Genomic DNA, 26005 nt, shown 5'->3' with positions numbered 1-26005 from the left:
GAGAAGAGGGGAGGAGGTGCATGGCAGCCTGCCCTCTCCCCGCCCGCCCAGCTGATGACGCCGAGTCGACTCCAGGGGGCAGGGCTTATCCTGGCTGGACCTCCTGAGCAGCAGCCTGACGGGGCTTGGGTGAGTGTCCCCTGAAGCTTGCTGTTGCTGACAGGGAGAGGGCTGGCCTCTCTGGCCCCAAGCCCTGGAGCAACCGGCATGCTGCACCCCGAACTCCTCATCCCCGGCCCAGCTCCGTGCCCCACACCACCTCCCACATCCCAATCCTCTGTCCTAGCCCAGAGCCTGCACCCAGCACCCAACCCCCCCGTCCCAACCCAGCACTCCAACCCCCCTGCACTCCCCATCCTGTGCCCCAACCCCCTGTCCCAGCCCAGAGCCTGCCAACATTCCAAACCCCCTCCCAGAGCCTTAGGCAGGTGTGTGTGTGGGGGGGGGGGGGCGGCGGATTTGAACCCATTCTGGGCACCACCAAAAATTATACAAACCTGCCACCTCTGGCCCCAATCTGATGGATCTCAGGGTATTTGTGCAGAGCAGCAGCTTTTCTGTGTTCCATGCCTACCCCCACCTCATCCCTGCAGCCTGGTTAGTGATCCACGCTGCATTAACTCCCCACCACAGCTGTATGCTACCCATTCCTCCAACAGAAGCAGTTCAAGCAAATCTTGAGCCCCGTGCAAACACATTAGCCTGGGCATGGGAGCTGCAAGGCCCAAGATTCAGTGTGTAACATTATCCAACCCTACCCCCTTCCTACTCAAACTTATCTGACCTGCCAGCTTTGTCGGGAGGGGAGGGTAGCTTGTGACATGCGCCTACCAGAGTAGCAATAAAGGGGGAGAAATCACAATTCATCAGGGGCCTTAAGTTATCATCACTGCTGAGCTCTCAGTCAGCACAAAATAGCTTACACTCCCTATCACGCAGCAAAGGCAAACATCACATCACTGTTTCAACCTGCCCTTTAGGCAGGGACCTCTGTAGCTATAGGTTGACCAGCTTTGTCTGAATCAGTCCTGGTCCCTGCTGAGCCACAGAAGATGCATACCAGGAATTAATGTAGCGACAAGCAACATTAACTTATGCATGGACTTCTGCAGCTAAATGAAGGCAGCTTTGCTGGAGACAATGCTCCCTGGTCCCTCCACCCTCCTCTTGCTTTTGGCAAGTGATACCCCAAAGATTTCTGAATATTGTAAAGGAAACACTGCTGTGGTGCTGGCTGCTCCTCAGGGGAAGGGAGGAAGCATGCCTTTTCCATCTGTGCTGCTTCCCTAACCCCATGTAATCACAGTAACCTAGGTTTGATCTGCTACCCGTTGCAGAACAGCCAGCAACATACAGCCATGTATTTTGGAATCATTTTATTCACCACTTAAGCACAGCCACCTCTACAACACAGCAGCTACTTAGTATCCCCACACACCACCACTGCACAGCCGGTTAGGGCAAGCAGGGAAGAAGAACAGTACCTCTTATGGAAACCAAAAAGGCGATTTAGGTTAGCAGAATGTGACAGTTCACATCAGAACCTGGCTGATACCCCAGAGCTAATCCCTGCTCTTTGGAACACTATCACACAATCTTTAATATTCACAAGTGGTTAGGACCTCAGTTTCACGTATCTATTAAACTGGCACCTTCTAGCACCAAGCTGGGCCAATGGTTCAGTGCTTACTCAGATAAAAAGAGGCCACTTACTGAACCACCAACAGGACTGCTACAGATGCCAGTTTCTGACCTACACATGTGTATTATCCAGCCCTGACCCTACTTAGCTATAACACCTGGCCAGAGCACAGGCCAAGGACTCAAAGTTCATGCAGGAAACATTTTGTGAGCACTTGCTGTGTATGGTTCTGTTGTCTGTTTTTTTGAACACATTAGGTAACAGGATAATTAGCAACATACAGAAATCACCACTGATGAAAAGCTGCAGGAATTGCAAGTCTTACCATGTCTTTAAAGGCCCCAAGTATGGCTGCCGTGACTATCCCAAGAAATAAGCCAATGATGTTCAGGACTGTGGAGGCCCACAGCAGCCGATACAAGTGAACCACATCCTGACAGCTGTTCACTCCAAGAAACTCGTAGTAGCTGGTTGACTGTTCTGAACTGCAATGGGATAGAAATGGTGTCACCACTATATCAATGATTTACAGCGCACCAGCCCAGCTGAATCCTAAAATGTTTAATGGGGGGGGGGCAAAATAGCTGAAACAAGAGCAAGTAGTCCAGCCTTGTCTGAATGAGGAAATTGTACACAAACATTCCCACAGGAGCTAACATGGCTCAGCTAAAACCCTGGGAGCTCTGGTCTAGATTCTCTGCAGCCTGACCTGTTTTTTTAAAATCCCTATGTCAAATTAAACTGGTTTAACAAAAAATAAAGCTACCAATGGCCATGCTAGGGGCCCCCCAATGCTACCTCTCATTCAGCTGACTAGCATTAGCACATGTGGGGATTTGTTGGTACCATTTTCTAGGATAGCTATGGCACTAATAGGTGATGCTACATTTCTAATTTGCGAGCACTCTTAGTAATGTGTTTGAGAGCAGCTACCAGCTAAAACATGCCTAGCACAACCTCCTCCTCAGTTCACCTGTAAGCATTGCTTCAAAGATCCTTGTTGAATGTGCATGGTGCTTAAGAAGTGAATCCAACCATAGGGAAGGGAGATTTTACTAACTGGCTACATTTGCATATAGGGTCTGTGGTTTCAAACTGACAGAGGCAACACAATTCAGGACCTAATGGATATCATAAAGATGTTCCTTTAAATTGCAGATTGTACAATCTAGAAATAATATTTTTACATTCATACATAGCAACTGCTATTACAAATCAGGCAAATTATGAACCCAAATTTTGTTTGCTGCAGACTCTGTGTACTGTGTGGTATTTGGAGAAATCAAATCCCATGTTTTGAAATACCCTGCTATTCTATTGGCAAACACAACTGCCAAGTAGTAACACTTTCCCACTCACCCACTTCATAACAGCTACCTAAGCTGGAGAAAGTTTCTCCCTGTTTGCTCTAGGGATATGTGTGCTATGTCCAAAGCCCTTCCCCTCACCATGAACTCTTTTTAAGGGTGGAAGGGAAATTTCCATCAACATTTTGATGAAAGGCAGAGAAGAGTGCCCTGTGAAATTTTTGTTCTGAGTTCCAGTCAGGCTCATGGAGTGCAGCTGGGGATGCTGGGTAGGGAAAATGCTAAGGAGAAAGAAAGAAGGCAGGGAGAAACCTAAAGTGGTCCTGTGCAGAGCCACGCCAGCCCTGAGTATTTTATAAATATCAAACCTGTTGCTGCAGTGCATGGTTGTGGGAGCACAGCACCTGTTGCTGTGGTGCATGGTTGTGGCAGTACACCAGCTGTTGCTGTGGTCAGCCACACCCCATCGTAGACATCAATCATCTCAGCAGATTAAAGCCAGTGGTCCCCCTAGCACTGGTCACATTCACAAAGGTACTTAGGTGCTCTGCTGCCTAATGGCATCCCTAGTCACTGGGTTAGAGAAAGATTGTCTCTATGGCCTGGTGGCTAGGGCACTCCCCTGGGGGTGGGAGGCTTAAATCCCTGCTTCAGTAAATATTTAATTGATTCTACAAAGTGGAACAGTTCCAACAGGAGAGCCTGAGAGACCCGCTCCAGAAGATCCAGCACCCCAGCAGTCAGAGCACTCACCTGGGAGGTGAGAGTCCTGGGTTCAAGCTCCTGCACTCAAGCAGGGATTTGACCTGAGATGTTCCACCTCCAGGTGAGTTTCTGAACCACCAGCCTATTGGGCATTCTGGGACACACACACCCCTCTGTACCCCCCACAGACTGGCCTTTGTGCAAAGCCCTAGCCCATAGGCATTGTCTGAGCATTGGGACTAAAATGGCTTTGCACATGCCTGCTGGCAGCAATGTAGGTGCTTTGGGGACTTTGGGATGAGATGGCAGCTGAGCCATGGCTTTGAGAATATCCATGGTGCCTAAATGTTGAACACAAGTGCCTAAGCACCTTTGTGAATCTAGCCTTCACCTCTCTTTGCCTGTTTTCCCTCACACCTTGTACAATCTACACAGACAAAACAGCTAAAGCCTTTAGGGCAGAGATAGTCTCTCAGTCTATGTTTGTTCATTGATTAGCCAATGGGGCCTTGATCTTGGCTGGAGTCTCTCGGCGCTATCACCATATAAATACATAATAAAATCATATCCTGTCTTGGACAGTGACCAGTATCAGGTGCTTCAGAGGAAGATGCAAGAAGCCCCATAATGTACAGGCTCCATGGACTGCCTACAGGGGAGTTTCTTCCAAGCCTATCAGTTAGCGGTTCATGCCAAGAAGCAAAAGGGTTAACCTTCAATCCCTTATATTTTTCACTCTATCTGATAACTTTGGATGTTCTATTTATCCATTTAAGGATCAGTTCTGTGTTGTACCCTGCTAAACTCTTGGAGTCAATGTTACCTTGCAGCAGTGAGATTCACCATTAATTATGTCTTGTTAAGAAAATATTCCCAGTTTCAATGTATCACTTTTCAATTCAGATGGATTTCCCTTTGTTCTTATACTATAAAAAAGGATAAACAGGAGGGTCTGCTTTACCTTTGCTATGCCATGCATTATTTTGTGCACCTCTATTGTTACCCTCTTATTTCTCGCCTCTCTAACCAAGCCAAACCACTTCCTGAAAACCCTACAACTGAAGTTAAATGTTAGTTATAAGCTAGGGACACATCAATTAGAAGTAACAGAGGAGGAAAAGGACCTTGGAGTATTGGTTGATCATGGGATGACTATGAGGCGCCAATGTGATATGGCTGTGAAAAAAGCTAATGCAGTCTTGGGATGCATAAGGAGAGGTATTTCCAGTAGGGATAAGAAGGATTTAGTACCGTTATATAAGGCACTGGTGAGACCTCACGTGGAATACTGTGTGCAGTTCTGGTCTCCCATGTTTAAGAAGGATGAATTCAAACTGGAACAGGTACAGAGAAGGGCTACTAGGATGATCCGAGGAATGGAAAACTTGTCTTATGAAAGGAGACTCAGGGAGCTTGGCTTGTTTAGCCTAACTAAAAGAACGTTGAGGGGAGATATGATTGCTCTCTATAAATATATCAGAGGTATAAATACCGGAGAGGGAGAGGAATTATTTAAGCTCAGTACCAATGTGGACACAAGAACAAATGGATATAAACTGGCCACTAGGAAATTTAGACTAGAAATTAGATGAAGGTTTTTAACCATCAGAGGAGTGAAGTTTTGGAATAGCCTTCCAAGGGAAGCAGTGGGGGCAAAAGATCTATCTGGCTTTAAAATTAAACTCGATAAGTTTATGGAGGAGATGGTATGATGGGATAACATGGTTTTGGTAATTAAATATTCATGGTAAATAGGCCCAATGGCCTGTGATGGGCTATTAGATGGGGTAAGATCCGAGTTACCCAGGAAAGAATTTTCTGTAGTATCTGGCTGATGAATCTTGTCCATATGCTCAGGGTTTAGCTGATCGCCATATTTGGGGTCGGGAAGGAATTTTCCTCCAGGAGGTTTTTCACCTTCCTCTGTAGCATGGGGCACGGGTCACTTGCTGGAGGATTCTCTGCTCCTTTAAGTCTTTAAACTACAATTTGAGGACTTCAATAGCACAGATATAGGTGTGAGGTTTTTTTGTAGGAGTGGTGCGTGAAATTCTGTGGCCTGTGTTGTGCAGGAGGTCAGACTAGATGATCATAATGGTCCCTTCTGACCTAAATATCTATGAATCTATGAATCTATAAATAAAACACACACACACTAGGATGAGTGAATAAATTGCTTTCACAAAAATTACAAAAGTACAGATGGCACTAGCCTGATCAGTAGCAGACATACCATGGCAGTTCGATTTAGCATCTCGTAGGCAAGGAAAGAAAAGCATTCATCCAGGCTTTGACTTTGTCAAATTGTTTCCATAAATCTGAACCCCAGAAACTCATCCATTGCTCTAGCATTCTGGGGAAACTCCTACCTCTCTCTAGTCCCAAACTTCACTTTAATCCTTCAGGGAAGTAAGGCTTGACAAAATGTTTTTTTGTTTTTTTGCAGACGCAAAAGATACTTGTCCGTTTCTCTGCCAGTTTCACTGAAAACCTCCTTCTCCCAAACTTGTATGACTTTTGGAATTCCCGTATGTGGCAACCTAGGTTTGAAATGGGCTGGGTCATTCAGGGTTGCAGGCATGGGTAAAAACAAAAAATGCGAGCGCTGATGTGAGCCAGGAGGGTGGGGGGTTCAGGAGGTCAATCTAGGGTGTGTAACACTAAAATGTGAACTAGCACTTTCCTGCTGGTACACAGAGAGCACAAGAGCCAGCATCCCACCCCCTCCCCACATTCCCTACCCACCCCACCGCAGGAGATTTTCCTGAAAGTTTCCTGCTCCTTACACAACATGCTCTCCTACTGCCATGGATGAGCAGTTTCGGATACTCCTTTCCTCCCATTCCCTGGGTTCCCAAGGTCTTGAGAATGACATGTTGTGACAGAACCAATGTCATTCTCCTAGCACTCTACTGACCCAGGCAGTTTTGGTTCCCAAAAACCAACAGGAAAAAATGTAAGTGTGTTAGAAGCAGGAAACCTGCCCAACAATCGGTGGGGCCACTGGACAACTGAAGTGCTGAAGGAACACTCAAGGAAGACAAGGCCATTGCAGACAAGCTAAATGAATTCTCTGCATCGATCTTCACTGCAGAGGATGTGAGGGAGATTCCCACACCTGAACCATTCTTTTAGGTGACAAATCTGAGGAACTGTCCCAGATTTGGTGTCAACAGAGGAGATTTAGGAACAAATTGATAGATTTAACAGTAATATGTGTCATCAGAACCAGATGAGATTCACCCAGGAGTTCTGAAAGAACTAAGATGTGAAATTGCAGAACTACGAAATTAGGTATATAACCTATCGCTGAAATCAGCTTCCACGTCAGGTGACTTGGAGAATAACTCACGTGACACCAATTTTTTAAAAAGGCTCCAGAAGTGATCCTGGCAATTACAGATCGTTAAGCCTAACTTTAGTACCAAGCACATTGGTTGAAACTATAGTAAAGAACAGAATTATCAGAGACACAAATGAACATGACTTGTTGGGGAAGGTCAACATGGATTTTGTAAAGGGAAATCATGCCTCACCAGTCTATTAGAATTCTTTGTGGGGGTCAACAAACATGTGGACAAGGGAGATCCAGTGGATATAGTGTACTTGGACTTTCAGAAAGCCTTTGACAAGGTCTTTCACCAAGACTTTTAAGGAAAGTAAGTAGTCATGGGATAAGAGGGAAGGTCCTCTCATGGATCTGTATTTGGTTAAAAGAAAGGAAACAAAGGGGAGGAATAAATGGTCAGTTTTCAGAACGGAGAGAGGTAAATAGTGGTGTCCCACAAGGATCTGTCCTGGGACCAGTGCTGTTCAACATATTCATAAGTGATCTGGAAAAAGGGATGAATGGTGAGCTGACAAAATTTGCAGATGATACAAAATTATTTAGGATAGTTACGTCCGAAGCAGACTGCAAGGAGTTACAAAGAGATCTCACAAAACTCAGTGACTGGCCAACAAAATGGCAGATTAAATTAAGTGTTGATAAATGCAGAATAATGCCTATTGGAAAACATAAACTGTTGCAAAACGATGGGATCTAAATTAGTTGTTACCTCTCAAGAAAGAGATCTTGGAGTCATTGTGGATAGTTCTCTGAAAACATCCACTCAATGTGCAGCGACAGTTCAAAAAACTAACAGAATGTTTGGAACCATTAGGAAAGGGATAGACAGTAAGAAAGTAAATATCATAATGCCATTAGATGACCCTTGTGGTCCTTCCTAACTCTCTGATTCTATACAAATTCATGGTACCCTGATACCTTAAATACTGCATGCAGTTCTAGTTATCCCATCTCAAAAAAGATACGTTAGAACTGGAAAAGGTATTGAGAAGGGCAACAAAAATGATGAAGGGTATGGAACAGCTTCCGTATGGACAACAGGGGATGGATCACTCAATAATTGCCATGTTCTGTTCGTTCCCTCTGAAGCGTCTGACATGGGCCACTGTCAGAAGATCAGATACTGGGCTAGATGGACCGTTGGTCTGACCCAGTATGGTTGTTCTTGTGTTTTATGTCAATGATGCTGCTTGCAATGGTACTGATGTACACATGTGCAATAAGGAAGGCACTGGGAAGGGACTTCAGTCTGGAAATAAATCTCGTGTTTATTTTGTTTGGCAATTGTGTTATCTGCCAGGTAGGGAAGGCCACGTCAGCCTGCTGCACCACGATTCTGAGCCCATCTGCGCTAGCCTCTCTCTAAGGGCCGATGTAGTCACCTACTGTTACTTGACTAGCATATTCAGGCACTTCCACTGTTATATCTTCTCAGCCTCTGTTTTGGTAAGATTGACTTAAAGTGGAAATCTTTAGGAAATAGGATCAACATTCTCCTTTATACCATACCTATCTTCATGGCCATTGAGTAAAATCCCTTGAGCACATAAATGCTTGTGAAAACGCCAAGGCCCTGCCTATGATGTAAAGTTTTGACATGGAAATGATATTTCCTTTAATTTTGCTTCCCAGAGATCAGTGAACACATGAAAAATTTTGAAAATTGTAATGCAAGCTCCCCAAAGAATCTTTACAAGGTTGTGCTTTATTTATTTTGGTGGCCACATAACAAAATCCTACGGACAATTTTTAAAGAAAACCTACTAAAATAATAAGAGCACTGAGGGGCAAACCATGTGAGCAGGGCCCCCAAAGACAGTTTATCCTACAAGTCTGTGGGGAGGGGAGAACAGGATCTGGGAAGTGCACACTCTGGTGCAGTACAGACCTCACCATAGGGAACTACTGTGCGGCTGAATGCCATATTTGTATTATGTGAATCCATTGGCCCATTTCCTCTCAGAATGGTGCTGCAGGCAGTGTGGGTGCTATTGCGGCTTTTGGCCATGCACTGGCTCTGCAATTTGGGGCGTGGAGTATTCCTGTGCCTTCACACAGGGTTATCACCTGCTAGCCAGCTGTGTGCTGATTCCTGGGATACTGGCCTAAATGCAAAGGGTCTGTACTCTGAAATACACATACTGTACAAACAAACATAAACATTCTGATAGAGCAGATGAGTATTGCTTACATGTACTTACTTTTCACAATTGTACAGGTCACAGCAATAGCATGTATTGCTCTTTACCCTCAGCTGGCACTTGCTGTTTAAGGTGTAACACGTTACCTGGGAATAAGAGAAGGGACCATTCTTTAGTCTAAGTACTGTAGCTACAGGACCTGGCCACCATTTTGCAATTCATCCCACTGACCACATAGAAGTAACACATTTGGTTTACTCTCAGGTGCTTGTACTGGTACAAAAATTGTCTTTCACCCAAAGGGGAGGAAGCAGGCAAAGAGGCCACAGTAGGACTACAGCATTATACAATAACTGATAGGTATCTAAACATTCCTTTTGGATTGGAAACTGGAGAGTAACTGTACAAACGACCTGATGCCAGAGTGTCTTCAGCATTCAAACACATATAACTCCAGAAAAAGTTCTTGCATTTTTGTTTAAAGCACCATAAAAACACTGAAAATATTTTCCCCCAGAAGTTATAAGGCTTTGCTGTCATGAACTTGTTTGATCAAATCTGTTCACCATTTTTATTTTTTGTAATCTAAACGTGATATCATGGGCCTGATTCTCATTTACACTAAGACCCCCTTCTGCTGCCAGAGATATGAATAATAATATTCTCTAGTAAATTATATTAAGTCTTTCTGTCTACCTATTAGAACCCTCTGCGTCTCCTGAAGTCTCACTCCTTCCCCCTTCAGCTTTTATTACACCAGAATAAAAAAAATTAGAACAAAAAACAAAATATAATAGGAAAAAAGTCCAAGCAATTAAGCAAATGAGTACCATTTCCAGCAAGCTCTGGAATACATTTGTGAGACTATGGACTCTAGAGAACAGACATATAAATGCAGACATATGCAAGTCACCCTCTATTCAGACAAGAGATCATTTTAATGACCCTTACAATGTAATATGCATACATCATTTCTATTTGACATAGCAGGCTCATTGTAATATTTTATAGGCAAGTTTCTTTTTGCGGTCTTTAGCTTTATTAATAGAATTTCAAAATATTGGAACTGCTGTCAGTGTTAAACTGGCTAATGGTATGGAAAATACAATATTGCTACCTTCTTTCTTAAAAGTATTCTGTGACCATTCAGAAAGGTTCTGTTTGTACCATGAAAAAAGCATTTACTAGTGAATGGAGCCTTTCTCCTCATGAAAGAGATGGTAGCAACATGCTTAGGAATAAATTGCTGCCTTTGAAAAGCACTTGTGAAATGACCTCTGCCACACATGCCCATCCAATAAGGTATTATTCCATGAGAGAATATGGTGACTCTGGAAGACATGAACAGCTCAAATTAAAAAAATCAGAGAAGATGGGGGAGGAAGAAAATGGAGGGGGCTTCACAAAGACTAAGGAGAGAACAAAGAAAGTAGGTGACAGAAACAGATGGAATTTGATGTTTTTCCCTCACAGTAAATGCAAGAATATCTCTTAAATTGGTGCTAAGAGGAGGAGGTCAAGGCACAACAGCCAAAACTTGAAAAAGGTTACTGAAGTGTGGTCACTGAAATGCAGATGTAGGACTTGATATGCAGAGCAAACACAAATGGTTTAGCACATGGTTTAGGATCTGATTCTACCACCCTAGCTCACATTAAGTAATATCTTACTCCTACTGAAACCAATGGATTTTGTGCAGGGCCCACAACTGATGAGGCTAGTGAAGAAAAGAAAAAGAAAAGCAGCGTGCCTTTGGCATAGGCCAAGACACCATACAATGGATACAAGCTAACTGAGAGAACATCATAACATGATATAGGTCCCAGACTCAGCAAAGTACTTAAGCACATGCTTCACTTTAAGTATGAACCTACATCCCATTGAAGTCAATGAGTTTGCTCGATGAGTCCTGTCACAACCTGGCCTAGTCCCGCTTTGCGAGGACTGGTTTGTGTGGACCCAACCACTGGATCTCACATGCTGCTAAGCCACCTGAGTCTGGAAAGAGCTTGGTCACTGTTCCCACCTCTGGGTCTCTGGGACCCACTCCCAGGGGCAGACTTCATGGCTGCTCCCCTTCTTTGGGATGTGGGGTCCCACAGACTGTCTGCCTTAGACCCTGAAGCCAACGCCTCAGCCCTCTTGAGCCCCCTGCTCCCACATTTGCTTATACATTCCCCCTCAGAGTTCCACCTTCCTGTGGGCACTTTGAGGGTTTCAATTAACCCCTTCAGGAAAAATGTGGCAGGCAAGTATGGAATACAGGCTTAGCAAAGGAATTTCTTAACCACAGGACTTTACTAATAAGAAACCACTAGAGAATTAGAAATCTTTGCAAAATAATCGAAAGCCTGAGATCTGGTCAGCGTTTCAGGCAAGGGAGAGTCTCCCCTGCCTTTTCTCTCTTTCCAAGCTTGTTTTCTGGCACATGGTGATGGTCGGCCCTCCTGATCAAAGAAGCCCACCCTTGAATACTGTCTCTGTCCCTATTTTGCCCATGTGCTCCCAGCTGGGAAATTCTAGACCCTTCCCCCAGCCTGGCTTATGTGCAGAGTCCACTGTCCCTTGAAGATGGTCTAGTAGTTGACAGACAATCAAAGGTTGATTGCTCTGTGCTAACTTAACTATCACACTCATTCAACCAGGTGTCAAGCCTCTTTGCTGGGTAAGATGTGTGTCTCGTATATATCACAATAACCCTGCCCTGGGCAAGGTATACATGTGTTCAGTCTGTAATACAAAATGGATGCTCTAATCCAAAGTGGAGGTTACACTATGAAATGAAGGTCACAATGAAGGTTACAATCCAAGATGGAAGCTGCAATGCATAAAGGAATTCACAATTTGATACAGCTATATCTTACTCCATCACAAGCCCACTGAGTTATGGTGTGTTTTGTTTACCTCTGTCTTTTTTACTTCAAGTCAATGGGACTTCAGTACGTGCATAAGTGCTTTCCTGAACTGAAGGTATAAATCACCAAGGGCCTGATTCTGCTATACTTCCTCACACTGAATAGTAACTTACTTTACGAGGAGACGCACTAGTTTCAGTAACTACTGCAGTCTAATCAAGTGCCACTATACTGCATGACATGTGGCAGCATCTTACATCTATCTGTAAACTAAAGTTTGTGCAGAACTTAGCCACTTGCTTGTTACAGAGGGCATCTACCTGGCACCACATGACACGAGAGCTTTTGGATGTGTGCTGGCTACCTATTGGCAACTAGGTAAAATTTAAGCTGCTGGTTGGTTTTATCCTATCATATATGTTTGTGTTGGCCTGGGACCTATGTATCTCAAAGACTACCTCTCTCCTTATGCCATGCTGCCAGAGTCGAGATCAGGAGGGACTCCAGAGTTGATGCCCCATTTGTACAAGAGAGTTGTGATACCTGGGAGGCCACTCTCTGCAATCACCCCGTGGCTTTGGGACTCACTCTTGGTTTGAAATTGTCCTAGTTTGTCAACATTCAAGGCATGCTGCAAGGCCCTTACATTTGCCCTGTCTGAAAGAGTTTGGGTGTATATTAGAGGAAGATATCAGCTTCTGTGTTATGATATATGCTAATTATTGGATGAGACGGTTACAGGAGTTGTCTATTTTAAAACTGCATTTCTAAAATGTGCTTGGAGTGCCAAGAACAGGCATTCCTTTTTATGAGAGTAGTGAATAAATCCAAACAAATAAATACTCAATGTGAGCAAAAGGGACAGAATCAGGCATTAAATCATGTGCCACTTGTGGTTATTCTGCATGTCAAGTCCCATTCCTTCATTTCAGAGACCAGATTATTATCTTTTTCATGTTTTGCCTGGTTGTGCCTCTCCATGCCCTCAACACCAATTTAAGAGATGTTCTCACATCAGAGTAATTGCAAGAAAATCAAATTCCATCTGTTTCTGCCAAAGGAAGAAAATGAAACGAGAAAACTCCACCAGTTATGTATCACTTGCACGCTATCAATGGCTTTTCTAAGGAAACTTGTGCTCAGGAGAATTGCATCAAGCAAATAATCTGCCTTCTTGGTGAGAAATTTGCATGGAACATGGGTCATGCCAGCTGGTAACCAGTTGGCTAAAATAAAAAAAACAAAAGCTAAACTTGACAGCTGTGGATCAGTATCTCTGGATTAGTGTACAGAAATCCAGATCAATTCAATTGAAAAAAACATGTCAGTGGACAACCAGACAAGAATTTATTACAAGGGCATTAAACTAAACATGCTATAAACCCATATTACTTTTTGTTGCCAGAAGAGGGCAAAGATCTCAAAGCTGCTCAAATTTATACATTCCTAGGAGCTCAAGACATTGGCTAATATCTCTGATGCTTTTTAGAATCAAGTGGTCTGCTTGAGAAAATCCACAGGGAAGCTTAATCAACTTCACTTTAGCAGAGAAATAGTTCTGTTTACTTGGTAGACATATCACTGGTATTTTTTATTTTGTGGGGAGAAGAGGGAATTAAAATTATGGGAAAAGATGCTGACACAGGTCCTATGTCTTATTTACATAGGTCAGCAAGAAGATCAGTAAAATATTCCTTTAATATATTTTCTTAAATAAACTACGGAATGCTCTGATTCCAACTGCATTACTCATTTACACTTGTAAAAGACTTGACTTGTCTAATATTATTAACAGTAACATTTCCCATAAGCTTATTCAGAGCTGTGGAAAGAACTGTGATTATGGATATCTGGCTTCCTGTAAACCCTAGTACTGTGTCTATTTTCAGTTCTGCTCTGCTTTATTTCCTTCTTGCTACCACCAGTTTGGAATCCCACATTTGAGGGAAAAAACACAGAATGAATAGCAATACTAAGGAACATAGGTGGGAAAAAAACTAAGTCTAGATTTTTCAGGAGGCAATCTATTTGGGCACGGTTATTCTTCCTGCCATTTTAATATGGTTGAGATAATAAAGGGAAGCTGAATACAGAATATGGACATTCTTGGCTTATATTAGATGATTACAGTAGAGATTTGAAGTTTTCTGGCTAATGCAAATTTATTAATTTAGATATTTACTACAATAGTCCAGGCAGCAAAACCTCCTCAGAGGATTATGTAATAAAGATGGAATGGCTATACGTGATATAAATATTATAGTCAACTCAAAAAGATCTTCTGAGAAATAAATTATTGAGGGTGCTATTGGGGAAAAAAAAAGAACATTTGGGCTTCTAATGAACCCCTCAGAACATCACAAAGGAAATGAATGAGCTATGATATCGTTTTGTTTACCTCTGTCTGGTAGGCATCGTATAAGAATCCTATTCCACTTGAATAAAACTGACACCTTCTAGTGTACAAAGGTCTAGGGTCCTGCAAGGAGAAAAAATATTAATGAAAGTATCTAAGCCAGAATAACTGTGCCGTCATAATATCATCCCCCACTGCCAAAGGAACATGTTAGGTGACCAATCAAAGTGCACTGCAATGCCGTCTGCTTTCCAATCTGTATTTGCTCAGAAATCTGTTGCAAAGGGTTACATTTCCCTTGCCTGCTCTACCTCTAGGCTGTGCACGGATAATTTATTTTTCTCTGACCCAATGGCCTCCTTTGACAGACCAGCATCTCAATCACTTAATACCTTTTTTTTCCTCCCTACTGCCTTCTTCCACACAGAGGTCAGATGAATAACATACTCTTCTGAGAACAGTATGGCCACTATTTCCCCACGTATAAAATCTAATCCAATTAATTTTAGAATTAACAAAGTATTTGGTAGTTTATTTTAAAATACAATGCCTTACTTTTAAAGATTTTAAGAGTCTTTTGCCATAGAGAAAACAGAGAAAATAAAATAGGATCTTTAAATATACCACTCAATTTTTCATACTATGGGACCCCAAAGCGCTAACTCTTCTCATAAACTAACTAACTAACTAACTAAATTGAAGAAAAGACAGTAGTGATATGAAGGAGAAAATCTAGAGCTGAGCTCATAATTCACAGTGAATAAATATTTGCCTCTTTTTCTGTTCATGAATATCTGCAAAATGATTGTGATTTTCTCAAACATATTCACTACACAAATTTACTACATTTTCTTGATGCAAAAATCTCCTCAGTGATAACACAAAGGGAAAGCCTCAGAGGAATATCCACCGGCTGGCAGGGAGGGGCATGCTTTCAAGCAGCAAATGACCACTTGAAGGCTACTGATGTATGCCATTGCTAAATTCAGGACTATGAGTGGGATCCACAAAAGTACTAGGCACCTAAATCCCATTTTAGGCACCACTGCAAGCCACAAAACACCTGTTCAGCTGCCATCTAACCCTGTGGGTGCCTAAAGTCCCTCAGCACCTACGTTTTTGCAATACAAGTTCCCTACTGCCTATATTTCTGCCTCTGAGCATGTACTCTGTTGCCTTCCTCGAGGTGTCCAGGCACCCATCTCCTGCCTCTGACCCAGAGTGATACGCACATTGGGGAAGATAGGTGTTTGGCCACCTAAATGGCACGTGGGGCCCACTCCGGTAGGTATGCTCAGAGGCTGCCTATCAGACTGGGCCCCTTGGTGAGTTCACACAAAATAGCTCAGAGGAGGACAACTTCCCTTATAACCTGTAGCCCAATGGTTAGGGTACTCATGTGGGGATGTGGGAGAGCCCCAATTCAAGCCCCCCCGCCTGATGAGGAGAAATGAGTTGAACAGGGATCTGCTACCCCTCAGGTGAGTGCTGAGACCACTGGGATATAGAGTCATTCGAACACTATCTCTGGCCTATTTAATTATATAATTGAAGTGGAACAGCTTCTACAGGAGAGATTGAGGAAGCCCCACCTCTGACTATCCCATAGCCTAGTGGTTAGATCATTCACCTGCAAGCTGGCTGATTCCTGTTCAAATCCATCTTCTATTCATCAGGCAGAAGGGGTACTTGAGCCCGGGGTCTCCTATATCCCAGGTGAGTATCTGAACCACCAGGCTAAAGGTTTTCAGAGGGGCCCTCCTCCCCCTGCTTTGTGTAGAATTAGCAAGACTTTGAGCACGCCTACTGGACTGGGCCCTGCACATGACTTAGGCAGCTGAATGCCTGACTTCCCCTGGTGTGGGACTCACAAGCAGAAATAAGTTCTTCCCTCCAGCCTGGACTGAGGTGCCAAACTCCAAGAGGGGCGCTCGCTGTTCAGGACACACCCCTCTTGTTGACATCTTTCATTGGATAGTTTAGGCAGCTCCTGCCTAGAGTGCTGCTGTGTGGATCCCATTCTAAGGCCCCTCTCTCTCCCCCCATTCATGGTATGGGGAGCCTCCGTGCCGAACTCAGGCTTTGTGGATCACAGCGTTGTTCCTGTGAGGTTTCTAGGCACCTAAAAGCTAGGCATTGTGACAATGAGTGTTGTAATCCCTAAATCCCTTTTGTGGATTCTGTGTGTGCAGGGGAGGGATTTATTGACTGCACAGATCTCTCTTACCAGTTGTATTTCACAAAGCAAAGCAAAGTGTGGGAGGAGTAGGTCTGAATGAAGCTGGCACACACAAAAAATTCCAGCATTTTGCCGTGCAGGTTTTTAAATATGTTGCTGAACCCTAGTCCAGACAACTGAAGAGCTCTGAGACAGCTTTATCACATAGTGAAAAGCAACAGCACCTCAAGTAAAGGGGTGTGAACACCATTATCCACCAAAACCCTCTTTTCCTGCAAATGTACGGGCAAAGGACTCGTAACCCATTAGAAGAAACTCAACCCTCCCTCACCTGTCCTTTACTGTAGCGGCTTTGGTTTCAAAACCTGTTGAAACCAGGTGTAAACTGGCAGCTGAAGCTAGGGCTGTGCTAGTTAAGATCTGCTCTCATTATTTTATAATGAACTGCATAAATCTATAAAACCCAACAAGGCAATCAGAGAAAATGCAGAGCCCTGCAGGAACCAGACAGGTAGATTAATACAGCTCATTCGTCATGTTACTTGCTTTGACCTTCTGATTACCCTGACAAACTAAAGTAATAGCTTGAAGACAACTGGCCTAAGGGTTGGGTGAAGCCTAACATTGCATCCAATAATATTTGTTTATACCACACAAGTAGAGAATGAATCGCTTCAATAACTCCTATTCTTTGGAGGAACAGAAAATACCAGAGTGATGGAAATAACATGTTGTTTCTAGCATTTGTAAAACTTGAAGGGTATTTTTCTACTCTGGGAAAACACTGGGCTTTAGCAGTAACTTCTTTCACTGCTTGGGGGTGGGAGGGGGGGAGAGAGAGAGAGAGAGGACTAGTGAGCAGAGCTGAAAAGGAGCACAACACCAAGAGAAATGACGCTTGCTCCCAATATAGACATCGGTAACTTAATTAAAAATTGCCATTCATTATGTCCACAGCAGAAGCAAGCTTCATATGTGATAATGGAAGTGCTGGAGGTAATCTTTCTTTGTGCTAATATCCTGCACTGTCAGAAGGCTTCCAAGAGATGCTCAGTGCTAATGTTGTCAAACACAGCTGATCTTACATATTTTTAGAGGAAGTGAGAGAATTCCCCCTTTTCCAGCACCAAACATAGGAAGAGGCCTCTGACTCTATTCTCCCAGGTCACATGATGTTTCTACCCTTTACGTCTCTTTCCTATTTAACAACAAACAAATTATTGCTAATCTCCTCCCTATTGCTTTGGCCATGGAGGGGGCACTTGATGTGACCACACTGCTTGGTTGTGCCGGTTAGGAGCAGAAGGGGGGTGATTAACCAAACTGTTCAAAATAATCATTGTTTTACTGGAATGTTGTGTGGGGGAAACGATCAGGCCTTTGACTTGTAGTGGCCACTGTAAGTACAATTAATTCATTTGGTGCAACAGTATGGTAACTCCATATGTTTTTGTATGCAGCTAATTTTGAAAATGAAGTCATCTGAATATAGAGGGCAAATTTTCTGATCACAATCAATGCCTCTCAATGTGTACATTAGCCTAAATTTAGTTGCTGAACTACGTTTTTATTTGGGTGATGGGTTCAGATTTAACAGCTCAATGACCCACAACGATACTAAAGATTATTTAATATTTAATTTATTCAGATACCCAAATAAATCAATAAACCAGGGATGCAGTCATCAAGGTTTGATTGCGCAGTATATTAAGGCTGCTGAAAAGTAAAATCAATAAGAACCATGATTTAACTTTTTTTTTTTCTTTTACTTGCTCATATACAATGCGGTCTGCCTGAAGATTAAGAGGCACATAGAATATAACCACAGAGACATTAAAAAGTGTTTAAAAATTATCCTACAGTATGTCATACTTTATTAACGCTTAAATGATTTTATTACTCCATGTAATGACAAAGGAAAATGAACCATGTTTTAAAGCCGTGAAAGTATTCCTGCTGGACTGCTCATAAAATGCTGTCTGACTTCTTTATATTGCTATCTGCAGACTGCATATGCATATGAGATAACTACCACTCCTTGACACTAATATGTATAGCAACACTTGCAGAAATACAGTATGTGTACTCTTATACTCTAATACGTATTATTTAACCTATTAACATTAACTCTAACATTTCCCACCAAGAATATCCTGTTGTTACATGCCCAAATAGTACTGAAGACAAATTAAAGAGGTTCTATTAAAATCACCTTAAAACAGACTGATGTCATTTTTAGTGTGTGCACATTATACACACACAGTAAAAATGCCATTGACATATTATAAAAAGACATTCTTTAATTTACCCACAGAGAGATGAAGAGATGGCTAGGGCAGCTAGATGCTATGGTGATACAAATAACAACATGTATATTTAGCATGAGCTAAGAACTACTCTTTTCCAGTCCCCGGGAGTACTGGGGAAAATGACAATTTTTCTTAAAAATGAATTCATTGTGGCACATAACTAAATTGCTAGACAAAATTCAGCTTCATTTTGTAAGTAAATCAGGGTTTCACCTGTGCACTCCTCAGCAGGTCTATGACTAGTGGTGCTTTCCAGTCTTCCCACTCTGAACCATCTCCCGTTAAAAGGGCATTACCCCAACAATGTTGTTTGCTGTTTGAAAAGCAGCGGGAAGGGAAAGAATAGCACTGTGTGTGTACCCTATTACATGATCCTGCAAAGATGGAATGACGCAGTTCGCCATGGGGCCTGATCCTGCAAGGTGCTGAGCGTATTTACATTCCCGCTGATATTATTTTCAGCACAGGGCACTCAGAGTGAAATCCTTGCCCCAGGGAAGTCAAGAGGAGTTTTGTCACTGAGCTCAGTGGGACGAGATTTTGCCTTAGCACTTTACAAGATGAGGCAGCTGAAAAGCACCTGTGAACTTCTGGGGTTTCACTGGCCTGGATCCTGCAGGGACCTCTTAGGATTTACATTTTAGGCTGAGATTTCCATAACCATCTAATGGATTTGGATGCTCAATTCCTATTAATTTCTGCCAAATCACATAAGTCTCAGCCTTTGTGAACAATAATTTCAGACACAAAGGGACTGAACTGTAGCCCTCTTCCATCTTGGTTTTGGAGTTTGGCGCGCATATTAGGACATAGGTCTGACAAACAGAAGGCTCGGAGAGGAGAGTTAACCCCAGAAAGAGAAGATTCTGGCCCACGTGCATATGGTTCTGGTTTGGTTGATCTGCTGTTTTTAAAAGCACATGGCACAAAACCCACATTCTCCTACATGCTGGCAGCATCCCATTGCAATTTTTGAAGGATAAAATAGCCTTTGAACAACATCTCCAGCAGATTTGGCACAGCTGGTTTTTGGGTTTGTTTGGTTTTTTAGCTCAGGTATGGAATGCAGGTTTTCTTATCCCAATTTTTGTTTCCTTAGGGAAAAAACATATATATAGTAGATAATACAAAGAATATTCCATGTTCTCTCCATCTGAGCCCCATCTTACAGTTTCTGAAGGCTGTAACAAGCATAAACCTTCGTAAGTAATGCTTATGCAGCATGTTGCAGATGAGAAACATTATTAATTAAAATAATTATACACTAAGTTCTACTTTTTATTTTTCTATTTTTTTTATCCTTCAATACTGGATTAATGGCTATAGAAGCTCTCATTTGTTTCTTGCTGATAAGTTAGGTCTTTGCACTGAGTACTTCTTGAGTTTAGTTGTGAGCTCATTACAGATAGTAGCTAAGATTTTTCAAGATGATCTAAATCTAAAACCACACACGATAAGACAAGACTTCTCCAGAGATAGTTTTCCTGTGTAACAACTAAACTCTGGTTCCAAACACATATCTGTATGTTTCTAGTTATTCTAATTCTCTTTAAGATCAGGCTATCGGTTGCCTTTTTGGAAACAGACATGCAAATACACAGCTGTATGTTACCTCATCATTACTGCAGCAGGGCAAATGTAAGTGTGAATTCCAAAATCATCTGTCTGCCAACCAAAATGGGCAGGATGCCTTTGTGTTCAGTTACTATAAAAACTACATTAATATGAAGGGAAGTGTTCTGGAGCTCCTACCAGTCCTAAATCTCTCTGATCAAAAACTGTTTCTTTAGCAAGAGGACATTAAATCATTTGGACAAAGCTCAAAGGAAGATGTGTGGCTGCTAAGTAAAGTAACTTCTAGAAAATCCCAGTGACTTATGAATGATCAATTCCCTAATTTTTCTGGATTCATATATAAATAAAAATCTTGTGTTTTTTAAAATGTTACAAGAAACTTCTCTTCCCTATGACCAGCAGGACATTAGTGAATATCTGGGTTGAATATGTAGGGTAGAATTTTCAGTGTTGTCGTAAAGAGGGTATAATTCATAGGAATAGAATATTCTACCCCCCCTTTGTACACCTGGCCCCAGCAACCACTAATTTAAGCATAAAATTATACATTGTGGAACCATGAACAAGTTGTTCTCTCTGACAGTTACTTTCAGTTTCCACTTCCTGAAGTTCTGTGTAAAGGTGTACAAAATTCAGTCTGCAGTTTGCAATTTTTTTCAGTAAAAACAGACCCTTTCATGTACTCTTGTAAAAAAAAATTATTTTGCATAATTTCACCACTGGGGAAATAAGTAATACTGTGAACCCCTGAACTCTCCCTCCCATTCCATGCCACCATAACGTTATAGGATTTAGCCCTTGTAGGGCCCAAGAAAATAAAATACACAATAAACAACAATAGCGGTCGCTCATCTTCTAGAAAGAAACATTGGCTGCCTGGTGGATTAACAGAAAGAATGCCCTGCCAGTAATAGAATCCTAGCACTGGAAGGGACCTCAAGAGGTCTTCTAGTCCAGTCCCCTGCCCTCAAGGCATGACTAAGTATTATCTAGACCATCCCCGACAGGTGTCTGTCCAACCTGCTCTGAAAATGGTAGTGCAGAAAACTATATTTTCAAATGTACTATTAACTTGTAGTAGCAACCATGGGTGCTGCTACAACTGAACTTTATTTAAATAAACAAATGAAATCAAATTAACCAAGTAACCATTTTACATAGCATTTAAAAATAGGGTTGTGTTACTTTAAAATATTGTTGCAGTTTCAATACTAGGCAGAGCATGTTTGCCCTCTAGAGGAAAATATATGCATCATCTCCAGTACAGTAAAGTTCAACCAAAGGTTAGAAGCCACAGAATATTAACTCTGGGCTTTTCTTTCTTTCTGTTCATGCTCCCCTTCATTTTGTGCCATACTGGGGACTAACTAAATTAGTGAGTGAGGGAACCGTCTCAAAAAGAGGTTGTCACGACATAATCCCACTTCTCACCTAATCCCACAGAACCATTTTGCCTTGAGCTCTGTGCATCATCTGAGAAGCAGCTTCTCTGTGGGTCATACTCACTTTACCCCAATGGTTTTCCAGGCAGGAATCCATGTGGCAGTTAACACTGGTTGAACCACCATCATGTCTCCTTCATGCCCCTCAAAAAGTAGGCAAGGTGCAAGTCTAGGGGAGGGTGGAAACAGAGGAACAGGGCTGTCTCTTCTTACTGATGTCCCAGAATCCATGATTTGCACCCATAATTCTCTGCAGAGTCAGCAGCCTGGCATTTATTGGTACAGTAATGGGGGGGGGCATAAAAATGACATGAAGCCACCTTTATTTTGCTTCTCCCTAGAGCTGTTAGGAAAAAAAATAATTTCTTAAAATGTCAATGAAAACTTTTTACAATATAATCCCCCCCCCCTTTTCTTTTTAATTTGCTGATTTTGGCCAGCTTAAAGGGTCAACATTTTTTAAAAATGTGAATTTTTGCTGAACATTTTTTTAAAGATTTCCATGATATTTTTGCTGCATTTTTTTTAAAGTCAGCTCTGTTTTTCCCTCCCCATTCTAGTCTTGGTCTGCACAGACCAGAGGATCTAGCCCTTTTTCTTTGTGTTAGATGCAAATGCAAATTAAAACTGAAGTGTCATGCAAGGATTCTGCACCTGTTGCGAAGGAGGCTCTCTGTAGGACTGCATCCAGTAGCTACTAGCAAATGGCAGAGAAAGAAGAGATAGATAGAACACCAACAACATAGCGGAGGGAAGAATGAAAATACTGCTAATAAAGATGCTGTTGATTTCCAAACGTGATGAGTACCAGCACCTCCTTTTGACTCCAACAGAAGGTGGGACTGCTCAGACCAAAAGCGTATAGTGTGTTAAAGTGCGCACACATATGCAGTGCATGTTATTGTTTAAATTGGTCAATGAAGATGAACAATTTAATGCAAATTACTTCCACAATATTCTTTTAAATGGAAGCAAAAGCCTGGAAGAAACGTTTAATCAAACAGTCAACCCCAAGTCCATTCCAACACTCTTAAAATACTGTGCACTAGCTCTCTAAGTGCCAAATGATTAGAAAGCACTTAAAAGATTATTTAATAGTCTAAAGTGTCAAGAGAAGAGAAGGACCCAGCCTGTCAAGTTAAATAGGAATTGTAAAAAGAGGCCCTTGAAAGTGCAGCATGGAAGATAAATCATTCCTAGGAATGATGGGGAAATAAATCTATTTTATGAGGAAATGAGGTTACTAAAACCACAGCATTGGTTCTGCTTTCAGCACTGCAACTAGTCCAGTTCAGAATAGCAAAAATGACAGGCTCGCTTTTTCGAATGTAGTACAGGCACCAACACGTATAGTGGTATGCGATGGGCAGAGAAGCACAATAAAGTACTTAAATATATTGTGATGGTTTCTGAATCTCTAGTAAGTTAAAATGAAACCCACACACTCACACTGTTCCTCTCCTATCTCTCTATCTACCCATCTATCTTACCTCCATCACTATAGTACCAGAGTGCCTCTGTAGTAAAAGGTGGCCTTTTAATAGGTCAATCTCTACCCTCAGATGCATGCAGTATCAGACTCGAAAAATCTGTTACTTATGAGAGTGAGAAGCATAGGTGGTCCCATGAGTAGCAGGAAAGTTTCAGAAAATGGCTTGCCAATAGAATCTCACTCATTGTTTAGAAATCAGACCTTTCCTATTCCCTTTTCTATTTTAAGAGAGATAATGTGTGGGGAAAGTTTTGCAATATGTCTCAAGACAGCACGTGCTCAGTTTTAATTCCAAAGGGGTAGGGAATCTTATTATTGTGCTAATGATCAGCCTCTCTCAACTGATCAATATCATGTTTACATTTTTTTGCACAAATATTGGTTAAACAGATTGAAAAATTTAGGCCCTGATTCTAAGGCTCTTTGCAGCACCTTTGCAATGACTTAGCTTTGGGGTTACTCTGATTGATGCCTTTGGGGGGGCCCGTCCTATGCACAGCAGCAGGATTTTGGGAATGCAAATATATGCTGTATGCTGTTTTTGCACACACCCCTTTGCTGACCTCCACCCAGCCTGTGCAGTACACTCCTTAACCATAGCCAGAGACTGGCCCATAACTTTGTAGCCTGTCAGCAGAGATAACATTGACAAGCAGGGCAAAATATGAAGAAAAAGTTTTGGGGAACAAGAACAGAGGCCTGTGGGATACCAATTTAGAGAAAAAAGAATTACTATCCTTGAGTAACCTGAGAGAGTAGTCATGTTAAGTAGGGAAGAAAACCATTGCACTGTGGAGTTAGCAAGATGTAGGTGCCCAGGCAATGAAGGAGAAGAGTGATGCTCAGACTCAAAAGCAACTGATATGTCAGGTAGGGTAAGAACAGCAGTGAGAACTTTGGTATTAGCCAGAATAAAATAATAACTAGAGAGAGAGCTGGTAGAATGGCCAGAACAAAAACAAGGTATGAGTTATCAGAGAAGTTAATTTTTCCTCTCACACCCAGCCTTACTCTGTTTTTTTTTTCTCCCTCTGGGCAGATTTTTCACAATTATTTTCTTTCAAACTTCTCCACACAATCCTAGTGACCTTATCCTTTAATGTTCATGGACTTCCACACTTTCCTTTCAATTGCATATTTCACTTCCAGGGCTTTTGGTTTTGTAGCATCACAGTGTCCCAATTTATCGTCAGTCACAAACACACAGCCAGTTCATTGGGTATTTTGTGCTTTTAGAGAATAGGAGAACATAAAAATAACGGAGACAGAGTTCAGTCCAAATAACTGCACTTTTACCAGCTATGGACCATAATTTCCCCTCCCAGAGACAAATCCCTGGGAAAGAAAAAAGAATTCAGAACATTCATCATAGAACTCATCATGATCACCTTGTGCTCCTGAAGGGACAGGAAATTATATCCCAGTGAAGGAGGCAAGGACATAACCTGTAAGAAACCTTGCCAAGTAGTAGCAGAGCTAGGCTTTGCAACTGGGGGGGTGGGGAGTGTGTGTGTGTGTGTGATGTATGGCGGTGCCATCTCAGAAACATAAGAACGGCCATACTGGGTCAGACCAAAGGTCTATCTATCCCAGTGTCCTGTCTTCCGACAGTGGCCAACGCCACCAGGTGCCCCAGAGGGAATGAAAACAGCAGGGCATTTTACTGAGTGATCCATCCCTTGTCATCCAGTCCCAGTATCTGGCAGTCAGAGGTTAAGGGACACCCAGAGCATGGGGTTGCATCCCTGTCCATCTTAGCTAATAGCCATTGATGGACCTATCCTCTGTGAACTTATTTAATTTCTTTTTTTAACCCAGTTATACTTCTGGCCTTCACAACATCCCCGGCAATGAATTTTACAGGTTGACTGTTTATTGTGTGAAGAATTACTTCCTTATGTTAGTTTTATACCTGCTGCCTATTAATTTAATTGAGTGATCTCTGGGTCTTGTGTTATGTGAAGGGTAAATAACACTCCCTTATTTACTTTCTCCAAACCACTCATGATTTTATAGACCTCTATCATGTCCCCCCTTAAGTCCTCTCTTTTCTAAGCTCAATAGTCCCAGTCTTTTAAATCTCTCCTCATACAGAAGCTGTTCCATACTCCCAATCATTTTTGTTTCCCTTCTCTGTGCTTCTTCCAATTCTAATATATCTTTTCAGAGGTGGGGCCAATTACTCTATTGGTTTGTTAATTTCATACATTATCATGCCTGTGTATTTTACATGTTATTATGCCTGCTGCACCCTCCACACCAGCATTGCCACTCTAATCCCAGCCCGGTATGGAGGGGAGGTCCTAGAAGAGGGTTGGGGCTGGAGAGCGAGCTCACCCAATGACGGCTCCCACAGGCGCTGGCTTCCTCAGCGCCCAGGCAGTGCTCAAACCCCGGCTCTGCCATTGAAAGTCTGGTCCGTGGCGCAGTGGGGCTAAGGCAGGCTCCCTGCCCACCCTGGCTCTGCGTGGCTCCTGGAAGCAGCCAGTGTGTCCAGCCCCTAGGCGCATGGGTAGCCACAGGGGCTCTGTGCACTGCCCGCCCCCGAGTGCCAGCTCCACAGCTCCTATTGGCCAGGAACCGTGGCCAATAGGAGCTGCAGAACGCGGCACCGGCAGGGGTGGGCAGTGTGCACCACACAGAGCCGCCTGGT

At 42.5% G+C, this 26005-nt stretch overlaps 2 protein-coding genes across 5 annotated transcripts in view; one reads left to right on the top strand and one right to left on the bottom strand.

Annotated features, from left to right (window-relative positions):
• Positions 1-26005, bottom strand: part of TMEM255B (transmembrane protein 255B) — a 110691-nt gene that overhangs the window by 19651 nt on the left and 65035 nt on the right. For all 4 annotated transcript variants that reach the window (XR_013345764.1, XM_077813987.1, XM_077813996.1 and 1 more), the window contains exons 5-7: positions 14398-14478; positions 9205-9290; positions 1968-2127 (exon numbers count right to left, since the gene is read on the bottom strand). Coding sequence is in view for 3 of the 4 variants with exons in the window: in XM_077813987.1 (XP_077670113.1) it covers positions 1968-2127; positions 9205-9290; positions 14398-14478 (327 nt within the window). In the remaining variant the exon portion in view is untranslated. The remainder of the gene's footprint in view (positions 1-1967; positions 2128-9204; positions 9291-14397; positions 14479-26005) is intronic.
• The window catches only part of GAS6 (growth arrest specific 6), a 131529-nt gene that overhangs the window by 102792 nt on the left and 2732 nt on the right, over positions 1-26005 (top strand). The window lies entirely within an intron of this gene.

This window comes from Eretmochelys imbricata, chromosome 1 (genome assembly GCF_965152235.1).
Source record: "Eretmochelys imbricata isolate rEreImb1 chromosome 1, rEreImb1.hap1, whole genome shotgun sequence".
Lineage (NCBI taxonomy): Eukaryota > Metazoa > Chordata > Testudines > Cheloniidae > Eretmochelys > Eretmochelys imbricata.
Note: the sequence above shows the minus strand (reverse complement) of the source record. Positions and strands in the feature narration are given on the sequence as shown.